Source organism: Myotis brandtii, unplaced genomic scaffold (genome assembly GCF_000412655.1).
Source record: "Myotis brandtii unplaced genomic scaffold, ASM41265v1 scaffold1875, whole genome shotgun sequence".
Classification (NCBI taxonomy): Eukaryota; Metazoa; Chordata; class Mammalia; order Chiroptera; family Vespertilionidae; genus Myotis; species Myotis brandtii.
Window position 1 is genome coordinate 46200 of NW_005356961.1, and position 13077 is coordinate 59276.

Genomic DNA, 13077 nt, shown 5'->3' on the forward strand with positions numbered 1-13077 from the left:
CGCCTGCCCCCCTCCTGCCGCGGGCCCCAGGCCCTCGGAGACTTGGGGGGCTGGCCTTTAGGAGAATGTGGCTGTCTCCAGGATGGTGGGGGCTTGGAGGGGCCCGGGGCCACTCACACAAGGAAACTGGGGATGTCTAGAGAGGCCAAGAGGAAACTGGAGGAAGAATTAGAGACAGGGGCAGGGGCTTGGAGGGCATTTAGAGGGCCTGGGAGGGACCAGACAGATGTCTTGAGGGACTGAGAAGGGGCTAGGGGACATAGAAAGGAGCAGAGAAGGGGCGTCTGGAGGGACAGAGAAGGATCTGAGGGAGCGTTTAGAGACTGAGATGATTCTAGAGGGGTCAGCGTGTGCCTGAGATATCTGAGGGTATCTAGTGGGGGGCAAGAAACACGGGAGCTGTCTACACTCAGTTCTGATGGAAGAAGGGGCTAGACCTCTTTAGCTGCGTTGGAGAGGGGATTGGGGCATTCTGGGGGGTAGAAATAGGACCAGAAGTGTTTGAAGAGGCTGAGATCAGGGTCTGGAGGGGAGTTCTAGGCTAGGGGGTGGTGGTGAGAAAGGTGAGGAGGGTGGTCCACACCCTGAAGACTTCTGGGAAAAGAGAAGGGGGTTGAAATCCCTTCTTGGATCTAGGAAAGGGGTTGGTGCACCTGAGGGATGTCTATAGAGCCAGGAGGTTGTAAAGAGGCTGAGAGGTGTCTTGGGAGTGCCTAGAGCTGCCAAGAATAGCCTGAGGGGGGTGTCTACATTCTACAGGAGTTTGGGGAAGGAAGGAGAGGTGGGGCTCCTAGTGGGGCTGGAGAAGGGAGTGGGGTGTCTCACGGGGTAGAGAAAGGGCAAGGTTATTTTTCAGAGGCTGAGGGGTGTCTGGGGGAGAGGGGTATCTTGGGGGACTGAGAAAGCCTGCTCCACTCTCAGGAGTTCCAGGGACAGGAAAGGGGCCCGGGGAACCCCAAGGGGCTGGGCTCAATTGGAAGGAAGTTGGACACAGACCCAGAGGATTGAAAAAGACCAAGAAGAAAGGGGGGTTCTCCCCAAAATGGGTTGGAAATTGGAGTGGGATGTTGAAAGGGAGTTGGGTGTGTCTCCAGGAAGGGGGGCTGCTGGGCCTTGCAGGAGGCTGATGAGGGAAGCCAAGATAAGGCTGCGTCCCACTATTGGGGGCTGGTCTGGGGAAACCACACCCCGAGGGGCTGGTGGTGTGCGTTGGGCAGCAGCAGTAGCAGCAGCGGCTGCAGGAGGAGGAGAAGCAGCCACAGCCAGGCCTGGGAGAGAAGGCAGCACAGACAGGGGAGGGGGCTGGGTCCCTGGAAGGAGGCTCTGCAAGGACGAGGTCCAGCAGGACCCAGGGGGACTGTCCCAGGATGGGCTAGGGCGTGGGAGCTGGACCAGGGAAGGGCAAGGACAGCGCTGTTAGTGGCCCCCTCCCACTACCCACAGGGCCGACCTCACCTGTGTCCCCACTGCAGCAAACGGCAACAGCGGAGGGGCTGGGGGTACCAAACACCGGAGCTCCTGCCCCCCTCTGCAGAGCTGCCCGAGTTCTCCTCCTCCTCTGGCTCTCTCTCCCCGCCCCTCTGAGCTTGCCGGGAGATGGCGAGGCAGGGAGGGGCCTCGTGGCTCCCAGAGCCCCCTCCCCTAGGACCGCCTGAGAGGGACCCTGGGGAGACTCCGCCTCCTATAAAGCTGGTTGGGCCTCAGTCGCGTCATCTGGAAAATGGGGGTGGTAGGGAGCTTTGCCAGTTCTCCCCACCTCCTTCCTGGACTCCCCCTCTCCCTGCCCAGCTCCTACCCCCCTGCCCCTAGGGGACCCCACCCCCACCCGTCTGAATCAGCAGCACTTAGCAGATGCGATCGATGGGGAGGCGTCTGTTAATGGCCTTAGAGCGGAGTGCCACGGGGAATGATGCAGCGCTGTGTCCCCTCCCTGCCCCCCAAGGCTGGAGAAGGTGTGGATGGAGGACTGGTGGGGGGCATTTCTCTAGATCGCCAGACCCCCAAAGCTGCTGGGGTGGGGGGGCATGGGTTAACCAAGACTGCTGGGACCGGAGCACCATCCTCCTGGTTTTGAATGTCACATGGTGGGGGAGGGGGGAAGGGAAGAGTGCAGATGGGGACAAGTGTGAAGTCCCACCCCATACCAGCTTCTTTCCCAGGCAGGCCCACTTTGAGGGGCAGTATCCATCTGTCCACATCCAGGAGCCTCAGATCACGCCTCCTCCCTTAGAGGGCTCTGCTGCTGTGGCAAGAGCACTAGGTACCAAGTGCCTCTGGCAGGATGGGTTCAAACCCCAGCTTTGCTGACTTGCTGTGTCCTTGAGCAAGTGACTTGCATTGTTTTCTCAGCTGTCAGGTGGAGTTACCCCAACTCGACAGTGTTGTTGGGACCATTAATGGAGTGATGCGAAAGGGGATGCACAGGGCATGGCACACAGAGGCCTCCTTTTTAGTAATTCAAGGTGTGTGGTGCTGGGGAGCAGTAATGCAGGGCCAATTTTAGCCTTTCAATTTACCTCCACTTCCTAGCTCATCACACTCCTGATCTGTCCATTTCTCCATCCCTCCACCCACCCACCCATTTGTATATTTACTCCAACTACCTAATGATTCACCGAACTACCCATATGTAATCCCCCGCTCCCCCCATTATTTATTCATCTACTTTCTCTTCCCATTCATTAGCTCATTCATTGATCTGCCCACTCGTCCATGCAGATATTCCCCTAGCCATCCATCTGTCCACTTACAATCCCCACCTGCCCATCCTCTACCTATTCACCTACCAATCCATTTATTCATCCAATCACCTATTTATCCATCTGTCCATTTACTGCCCAGTCTATCCATCATCCAACCTTCTACTTATTTACCCATCAGTTCATCTACTTACCCATCCTCCCATCTGTTTACTAATCCAGACCTACATGCCATACACATCTATTCACATATATATCTGCAGATATTTCTGTTCCATTCAGTTTGAGGGGCTAGTCCACAGTAACTGGAGACAGGCTGGGTGAGGGTGGGGGAAGGAGAGTAAAGTTGTGGCCAGAGACTTCCCCCCCATTCTAGTGGTGTGACCTCACCCCCCGCCCCCCAGTACATCCCTCCTACTGGTTGGAAAGAATGAGAGCAGACAGTCAGTGCATGGGCCCGTCTGGCCAGATGGTATTTTGGCTGCACAACCTTTACACACACACACGCACACGCACACGCACACACGCACGCGCGCGTGCACACACACACGTTTCTAGAATGTTGAACATGGACCACACCCCACCCAACATCCCCAATCCCAAATGCAGAGTAGCCAGGCTTCCAGACATAAATTAAAAATAAAATAAAATAAAAAATAGTTGGTCTCTGGGAGGGAGAACTCATGCAGAGATGAAGGCAAATGCCCCTGGGAACCCCTGCCACTCCCCTCAGGGTCCTCACTCCCCAGGGACCACTGTCCTAAGACAGGGTCACTACCAACCAGCCATCAGGCCTCCAGCCCCTTTAATGTCCAGTGTCCCAACCTATTTGATTTTGGTGCCAGCCCCCATTTCCCCACTTTAGCCCAAATGAATAGTGTTCAGGGGGAGGGGAGAGAAAGGGTGGGAGTGGAGGCAGCCTGCAGGTCTTTAGCTGGATTCTCCTGGTTGTAGGTCTGGCTCAGGAGACCCCACGCACTCCTTGCTGAGCCGCACAATTTCCTGGGACAGAACTTCCATGTCCTAAGAAACAAACAAGCCATCAGGGGCCAGAGAAGGTGGCAGGGGAAGCCTGGGGTGTCTTCCTTCTTACCTCATTAAGCAATGCCTGGGACAAAAAGGTGTTTGGAGAAGTTCACAGGGCCCCCAGCAGTGGGCTGGACTCAGGAAAGGTGGATGTGTGAGGGTGTGGAAGCTCTGGAGCTGGGGTATGGATATGGGATTGCCTGCTGTGCTTGATATGCTGGAGGATATAACCCCCACCCTGGCCACCTTCTTTCTAGTAAATGATGAGCTTGCTTCTCAGAAGCAGGTGCCAGGTCTGCATTCCTTTTGACTTGCCCAGAGATGGAGTAAATATTTGGGTGGTAGGATGGGCAAGTGGACGTGTAGGTAGACACATGGGGGATCCACGGCAATCAAACAGGACAAATGAACTATCCAAAGGACAGATGGAGGACAACAGGTAGGCAGGCAGGTTGCTGGGTGTGTGGGTAAAAGTTAAGATAAGGGGTGACTGATGAGCAGGCAAGAAAGAGAGCAGGAAGTCAGGAAATGGGTGGAAAGACATGGGGCTGATGATTAGATGAATGGGAAGCAGATGAACTAATAGCAGGGGGATCGATGGGAGAGTTAAGTTGACTGTGTGGTATGAATGGATGAGTGAATGGATGCAAGGACAGAGGGAAGAGTGAACAAATAAACTGACAATAACAAGTTGAATGGAGAATGCGAAGATGAGGATGAAGGAATGGTTGGTGGATGGGGCGGGGGGCTGGCAGATGACCTAAGGGAGTTGGATGGCTGCATGGACAGATGGGCAGGCTGTAGGCCACACTCGCCTTATGCAGATGCATATTCTTGGTGAGCTGCTCCTCCAACATGTTCTGTAGCTTCTTGTTCATCTCCCGAAGGTTCTCGTCACCTGGCTTCACTAGGTCTCTCAGGACACTGCCCAGCCCGCTGCGGTCTGTGTGGCCTGCTGCCACGGACACATCTGCAAGGGCCCAGGCTGAGAGCCACCCCCTCAGCAGAGCCAGAGGAGAAATGGCCAGAGCAGAAAAGAGGGAAACAGAGAACGGGGGGCGGGGGGAGGAAGGGGGGACAAGCCATACCATATAGGGGGCAGAGGCTCAGCCACATGAACCCCGGCTGTCACTAACTGCACAGCTCTGAGAAATGGGCATACTAAGTAAGTCATGGAGCTGGAAAAATGTACATGACTACCTGTGAAGCACAGAGCACAGTTCGCTCTCGGCACATGTCAGTCGGTATTATTCCGATTCATAAGAAAAAAACAGGAGAGAAGAAGGTTTGAAAGAAAGGAGCAAAAGAAACAAGGCGGGGGAGGAGGAGGAAGAGGAGACAGGAGAGGGGAGGAAGAGGAGAGGAGGAGGAGAAAGGTGAGGAAGAGATAAGGACCCAAAGGGATACACATACAGAGAAAGAAAATTTCTGGAGATGGAACAATATAGACAGGAACAATGTGACAAGGTGAAGGGGGAATGGGGCACAAAGAAGAGAGAAGGGGGAGAGAGAAGAGCAAGAGACACAGGGAGAAGAAAGGAGAAAAGGGGCAGAGACACACTAGAGAAAGGAGAGTGGAGAGATGACAGAGACCCGGAGAAGAGGGAGGAGCCAAGATAAGGGAACAGAAAGAAAAACACACAGGTATGGGCCCTGCCCTGCTCTCGCCTCCGCCGGCTGTGGTCTTGTCAGTGACTTTGCTTGGTTCCAAGAGGAGAGGAGAGAAGCCTCGGCACTGGACAGTGGGGAAGGAGGGAGCAGGTGAGAGGCTGCATGAGTGGTGAGGGCTGGGGAGGGGGCACTGACCGATCCGGCTGTCCATGACGTAGGTCTCAATGATGGCGCTCTTCCTGCAGAGGTCCTCTGCCATAGAGGCGCTGCTCACCTCCAGGTGCTTCACCTGTGGGGTGGACCCCGCCCACCTCAGACCCTGGACTGTGCATGTTCCCACATGAGGAGGGGCCGGCCAAACATCAACCACCCCTGTCCCGCCTCCTGGCCATGTAGGGACAAGCAGGCAGACTGCACCTTCTCCTCTAGCATCCATTTCTCCTGCTGTGTTTCTGCCAGGCGCTGAAAGAGCTCAGCTACTTCCTCATCTGACAATTCCGCTGGTCTCGGGGGCTGGGCCTGAGGGCTGCTGGATAAGGACTGCAAGGAAGAGGAGGGGAGAGGACAGCCTGGGCTCAGTGCCGCGCCCCAGACAGGATCAGGGCTGAGAATGAGAACCAGGCCCAGGGTCGGGGGTGTGTGTGGGGGTTTCTGCACCCAGGGCTGCAGGTAAACCTCAGCACCCTCAGAGACTCTGGATGCCCCTCTACCTAAAGGGGAGACTCATCATAGCCTGATGGAGAGCGTGAAGGGAGCACCTGCAGCACATGTGACCTAAATTCCCGTTGACAGGACCACCAGGGGAGAGAGGAACCAGCGGAATGCTATCACCACAAAGCCAGCAGGAACATCCAAAAGGCGGAATACTTTCTGCAGCTCAACTGGGCTGGTCTTTTCTACAGGTTGGAATCATAAAAAGGGACCAGACGAAATTCAAGACACTTAAGGCACACAAAGCAACCAGATGCAACATATGCTCTGAAACAAAATGCTGGTTTACAGAACACCAGCAATAAAGGACATTTTGGAGCCAACTAGAGAAATCTGATTCAGGTCAAAGTATTAGATGAGATGAAAAATTGACCAAATTGGGAGGGTTAGAGACCAGCTGAACAAAAACAGGTTACTTATAATCTCATTTAGGCTTAAAAAAAAAAGAGAGAGAAAGAGACCCGGAAGGGTATGAACTAATGATTTATAGTGGTGAAGATGTGATTGCTTTGGATTTATTTTTTAAAATATTGCTTGTGCCCAGCTGGTGTGGCTCAGTGGTTGAGCATTGACCTATGAACTAGAAGGTCACGGTTCGAATCCCCATCAGGGCACATGTCTGGGTTGCAGGCTTATTCCCCAGTAGGGGACACGAAGGAGGCAGCCAATCAATGATTCTCTCTCATCATTGATGTTTCTCTCTCTCCTTTTTCCTTCCTCTCTGAAATCAATAAAATATATTTAATAAAATAATTGCTTGTGTGTTTTAAATTTTTCTCTATCGTACACATATGGAATAATAAAAAATTATTTCCAAATAAAAGTAGCTGGCAAGGAAGCTGACATAATAGACCACAATAACAAGTGATAATTATGAATAGGAAAAAGGGACTTACTGCATGGATGATGCACCTACTATGAACCACTTATGTTAATGGCACCAGGAAAGGCAGCATTAACTCACAGAAGATGAAACAGAGGGTCTTAAAGAGAATAATTTGCCTGTTCCCTACTTAGCAATCTGAATCGAAGTTAGTGAACTTGGGGAAAGGTTGACAAGGAAATGGATGTGCTGGGCCCAGAGTAAGAGGTGGTTGCAGTGAAGGGGAAAAGGAGGGCCCCAGAATTTGGGTAGGAGCAGCTGGATCTGTAGGCTCTTCCTTGCCCCTTACCCTGGCTGGAATGGTCGAGCTCTCCTTCTCACGCAAGATCTCTCGGTAACTGAAGGAGGAGACGCTACTGCTGTCCCCAGTCTGGGTCCGGCTTGGTGAGTTCATTTCTGAGAGAACCAGCTCCTCGAGGCCTGGGCAGAGAGGGAAGAGAAACCTGAGCTTCAATCCCCTAGGTCCCCAGGGCAGCGACTGGCAGGAAGAGGCAGAAATCGATTTGATGAGATGGAAAAATGCAAAAAGATACTCAGGCAGACAGAAAGATAAGGAGAGGCAGAATCAGAAAAGGGAGTTGCCTCTCTTGGCAAAGCCACGCGCACCAGAAACAAAGGTGAAGAAATGGGGAGAAAGCCCTAAGCGTCGACCTATGAACCAGGAGATCAGAGTTCGATTTCCGGGCAGGGCACATGCCCAGGTTGCGGGCTCGATCCCCAGTGTGGGGCGTGCAGGAGGCAGCCGATCCATGATTGTCTCTCATCATTGATGTTTCTGTCTCTGTCTCCCTCTCTCTCTGAAATAAAAATATATATATTTTAAAAAATGGGGAGAAAGTTGGTGATGCGGCACAGGCATAAAAGTGGCATACGCACTCAGACTCAGGGTACAGACAGCTGGAGAGGGCACAGGGGAACACCCACATGCAGAGAGAAAACCTGAGAGACAGCAAGCTGGAGCAGATGACAGAGGCAGAGACCCTGGACAAGGACACGAATCAGAGCAGAAACAGAGGAAATGATGGAGAGAATTCCCATAGCCAGGCATCTAAGTCTGAATTCCATCTAACAAACAAGGAGAATGCATAGCACACGCCCAGAATGTTTGTTGATTCATACATTAATCTGTAACAAAACAGAAAGCAAACTCCTCTTCTATAAAAAGAGGTTACTTCAGGAGACAGAGTGTCTAGGAGAGACATTGATTTAGTGTGAGAGACACTCATTTTTGCCGCGTCACTGAAAACAGGGCCACTGTGCTTAGGCCTCCAGCCTGCAGCTGCTGCAAGGTATCAGGATGGGGGGGCTGACGCCATACCCCCAGCATCTCCAGCAAGAGCAGGATGGCTGTGACGGGACAGGGAGCCAGTTTTCTCCAAGCCTGTGATATGGGAGCTGCACCAGAGCTATCAATGCATCTTATTTATTTATTTAAACATATTTATAGGCCATTTCTTTCTTAAAAAAAAAAAAGTCCAAAGCAACTCAAATAGTTTCTTTTTTGTTGATGCATCTTCTGGCTTAAGTGGCAGAAATAACATGGACTTTAGCTGCATAATGATCACACCACAGTGTTGCTGTCTGATTGTGAGTCTGTCCCCCTGTCCCCCTAGCTCAGCTTGGAGTTCCTGGAGGACCAAGACTTGTAGGCTTTCCTATCGGGGACCCTGATCATGGGCTTGGAGGCTCAGTCCATATTTATACATGCATACATACATAACATACATTTTAATTGATTTCAGAGAGGAAAGGAGAGGGAGAGAGAGATAGAAACATCTATTGGCTGTCTCCTGCACACCCCCCACTGGGGATCAAGCCTGCAACCTGCAATCTGGGCATGTGCCCTGACTGGGAATAGAACCGCCTCTTGGTTCATAGGTCATTGCTCAACCACTGAGCCACGCCGGCTGGACAGTCCATATTTATAGATGAGAGGATGCATATAAGTGATTTAGAGACACTGGATGAGGTGCGGGAGTACACATGTGGGGGAAGCAGGGTGATAGAGATATAGACAGAGAGAAAGAGACAAAGAGATAAAGGGAGACAAAAAAGAAAAAGGCGGGAGGAGGAAAGGAGAGAACTAGAAAAAGAACGCAGAGAGAAAGGCAGATACAGAGAGATGACGCGAGGAGGCAGAGAGACAGAAACAGAGAAGAGATACAGCAAAGAGAGAGATGGAGACTACAGAAAGAGATAATGCAGAGAAAGATAAACACAGAGAGGCAGGCACAGAGAAGAAGGAAAACAGACCAAGTTCAAGAGTGAGGTACGAGAAGCAGCTCGGCCTTCAGGCCCAAGCCCTGCCGCCCTGGCCTCAGCCTCCCGAGGTGTGCATCCCTTACCGGAACGGTTCTTGCTGTTGGTGAGAATGTCCTGCAGCCGCTCCTGCAGCTTATCCGCCCGTTTCCTCTCCAGGTGCAGCTGCCGCTTGAGGTCCTTGAGCTTTGGGGGAACAGGGGGAAAGATGGGGGTTGAGGCCCAGCAGGGCCACCGGTGGGGGGATGCACAGCAGGAGGGGCTGTGCTGGGACACCTCCCCGTCATACCGCAGCACTGCCCTTCTTCTCCAGGATGCGCTGTCCATCCACGGTGTCCTTCACCTCCTGCGTGATAGAGAAAGTATGGCTGGTCGTGCCGGAAGGGCTGCATGCACTGTGCTCACTCCCTGCCCCATGACTGCAAGCTGAGGCCTGGGGTGCATCTGGGGACCATAGAGGAAACAGCGACCTGCTTCAGGTTGCTGATGGTCTTCAGGTGGGAGTCACGCTCCTCCTGGGCCTGCTGGAGCTGATTCAGAACACCCTGTAGTTCCTCTTCCTTGTTCTGTAAAGCAGAGAGCAGCTCAGGCCTCAACTTGGGAGACAGTCCCAGAGCCTCTCCCTCCCCGGAGAGGAATGCCACCATGCAATAGGCACCTTCAGCTCCTTGGCGTGCTGCCCCTGACACTGCTTCAGGGCGTCCTCTTGTTCCTGCTGCTGCTGCTGCAGCGATTCCTACAAGACAAGTCCCAGGTCTGGCTGTGAACTCCAGAGGCCACCACACCCAGTGACACCTGTGAGGGACTACAACAGGGAGCCCCAGATACACAGAAAAGACACTCCTGCAGGGAACACTGTGTGCCTCTAGGCCAGGGGTGGGCAAACTTTTTGACTCAAGGGTCACAATGGGTTCTTAAACTGGACCGGAGGGCCGGAACAAAAGCATGGATGGAGTGTTTGTGTGAACTAATATAAATTCAAAGTAAACATCATTACATAAAAGGGTACGGTCTTTTTTTTTTTTTTAGTTTTATTCATTTCAAACGGGCTGGATCCGGCCCGCGGGCCATAGTTTGCCCACGGCTGCTCTAGGCAGTACACAGAAGTGTCACGCCTAGAGCTGTACTGTTCACATCCAAGACTGACATTTGCATTTACATTTTATTTAATAAGCCCGGCCGGTGTGGTTCAGTGGTTGAGCATGGACCCATGAACCAGGAGGACACAGTTCGATTCCCAGTCTGTGCACATGCCCGGGTTATGGGCTAGATTCCCACTAGGGGGCGTGCAGGAGCCAGCCAATCTATGGTTCTCATCACTGATGTTTCTATCCCTTTCTCCCTCTCCCTTCCTCTCTCTGAAATACACACACACACACACACACACAACACAGCATTACTGCAAGCCAAGAATGTTGGAAGGATTTTACATATGTTAACTCATTTTACATACTCCCCAGAATACTCAGTAGGTGTTATTGTTATCCCTTTTTTACTGATGAGGAATATAGGCCACAAAGAAGTCAGAAAACTTGGCCAAGGTCACACATCTAGAAAGTGGCCCGGCCAGGACTCAATCCCAGGCAAATGACTGGCTCCAGCAGTTTTGTTCCTCCCGGCTCTGTGACACTGTTGCTCATGCATTATGATGAGTTTGCCAGAAAACGGCAGTAAAAGCTTTTGTTTGAACAAAATGAGTATATTACAATAATTTCCTGACAGAAGTATGATTTCAGAAAAGGTGCCTTTTCAAATGTGCAGATCTGACATTCTGCCCTATGTTTTTTAAAATATATTTCTATTCTTTTTTAAACATATATTTTTTATTGATTTTTTACAGAGAGGAAGGGAGAGGGATAGAGAGTCAGAAACATCAATGAGAGAGAAACATCGATCAGCGGCCTCCTGCACATTCCCCACTGGGGACGTGCCCGCAACCAAGGTACATGCCCTTGACCGGAATCAAACCTAGGATCCTTCAGTCCACAGGCCGACGCTCTATCCACTGAGCCAAACCAGTTAGGCTATTCTTTTTTTTTTAATATATATATTTTTATTGATTTCAGAAGGGAAAGGAGAGGGAGAGACAGAAACATCAATGATGAGCGAGAATCATTGATCAGCTGCCTCCTGCACGCCCCCTACTGGGGATCAAGCCTGCAACCCGGGCATGTGCCCTTGACCAGAATTGAACCTGGGACCCTTCAGTCTTTAGGCCGACACTCTATCCACTGAGCCAAACCAGCTAGGGCAACATTCTGCCTTATTGATGGCCATTGCCTGATGCTCTCCACTAGGCTGTGCTAGTGAGCCAGGGCATCTCAGAAAGTTCCAAGGCCTGACCACTCCTTGTTCCCTGGTTTCTCATGTACCCCGACCAGGCCCTGTGCCTCATTCACCAGGCCCCAACTCACCTCAGCCTCCTTCAGGCGCCGTTCAAACCAGCCCTTGGCTCCATCCATAGAGTGTACCTGAGCTTGAAGCTCTTCCACTGTCTGCTGGAGACTCTCCAGTTCCCGAGTGCGGGCCTGGGAGAGGACAGACTGTCATGGGCCAGGTAGGTGGAGGAGTGGGCACCTCACCCACACCATCAGCAGTGCTATGTTCCTCCTATTTGAAAGGTGCATGTGCATCATCATCTACCCACTCACCTTCTCCTCTCGGATCTGGGCACGGAGCTCCTCCTCCTGCCGCTTCTTGTCCTCATGCAGCTCACGGAGCTCGCGCTCATAACGGGCCCGCACCCCCAGCACCTCCTTCTCATGCCGAAGTCGGACAGCTCCTAGCTCTTCCTTGTGCTGGGACTTCTCCTGCAGCGTCTCTATTGCCAGCTCATCCAGCATGGCCTTCCGCTTCTCAGCACTCTGGGGACCAGGAAGGTGGAGCAGGAGGATGTCAGTCAACATCCTTCCTAAGAAGGCCCACTACCCGCTCCTCGGGCCCAAGGAACAAGCCAAACTCCACCTCTCCCCCAGCCCCACAGAACTGGCTGTTACTCACCCATCCTCATGGAACTGGTCACTTTCCATCCCTTCCTTTCCCCATGAGTTGGGCCACATCACCTGCCCCATCCCCATGAACCAGGCTAATCCCTCCTCTTGCAGTCTTCCCAGAGGTGCCCACCTTCCGAGCATCCTGTAGTTCCTGGGTCAATTGTTCCTTCTCCTGACTGATTTCTTGAAGTTGTTCCAGCAGCCGACTATTGGCCCGTAATGACTCCTAATGTGGGACAAAGGGGGTGTTTGATAAAGAGCCCCCAAGAGGTAGGCACTTCCAGTAGAACCTCTCCCTAAACCCTGTAAAGTGAGCATTGTCCTCTGCATTTCTACATGAGAAACAGGACAGACTGCTAGCTGCTTTCCAGTATTCATTCTCCCTTACTTCCCTAACAACAGACTTTGTGGTTGGGCACATGGTGGTCTAGCTGATGTTTCCCTGCCTCCCTCACAATGAGGTGCAGCCACAGAATTAAAAGTGGTGAGTATAATATAGGTTGTAAAGGGAAGGACCATGCTGGGCCCTTCTCCCTTTCCTCCTTCCTTTCAGATGAAATACAAACATGATGGCAGGTGAGCTTGAGCAAGCATCTTGGATGCCAAGATAGTCTTTTGTCGAAGATGGCAGAATAGCAATGTAGACAGAACCTGGGTCATTAGTGATGGATCAGAAGCCATTGTCCCGCCCTAGCCGGCTCGGCTCAGTGGATAGAGCGTCAGCCTGTGGACTGAAGGGTCCCAGGTTCGATTCCAGCCAAGGGCACATGCCTGGGTTGCGGGCTCCATCCCCAGTAGGGGGCGTGCAGGAGGCAGCTGAACAATGATTCTCTCTCATCATTGATGTTTCTATCTCTCTCTCCTTCTCCCTTCCTTTCAATAAAGGAATATATAT

At 52.1% G+C, this 13077-nt stretch overlaps 1 protein-coding gene across 3 annotated transcripts in view; it reads right to left on the reverse strand.

Moving 5' to 3' along the window:
* Positions 1-3142: 3142 nt before the first annotated feature.
* Positions 3143-13077, reverse strand: part of GRIPAP1 (GRIP1 associated protein 1) — a 22238-nt gene continuing 12303 nt past the window's right edge. For 2 of the 3 annotated variants that reach the window (XM_005864519.2, XM_005864520.2), the window contains 12 exons: positions 12313-12408; positions 11841-12053; positions 11604-11717; positions 9848-9925; positions 9660-9755; positions 9479-9535; positions 9276-9375; positions 7220-7350; positions 5754-5876; positions 5532-5625; positions 4541-4695; positions 3143-3722 (listed from right to left, as the gene is read on the reverse strand). In XM_005864519.2, coding sequence (XP_005864581.1) covers positions 3630-3722; positions 4541-4695; positions 5532-5625; positions 5754-5876; positions 7220-7350; positions 9276-9375; positions 9479-9535; positions 9660-9755; positions 9848-9925; positions 11604-11717; positions 11841-12053; positions 12313-12408 — 1350 coding nt within the window. In that variant the 3' untranslated portion in view covers positions 3143-3629. The other variant, XM_005864518.2, reaches the window with a different exon arrangement.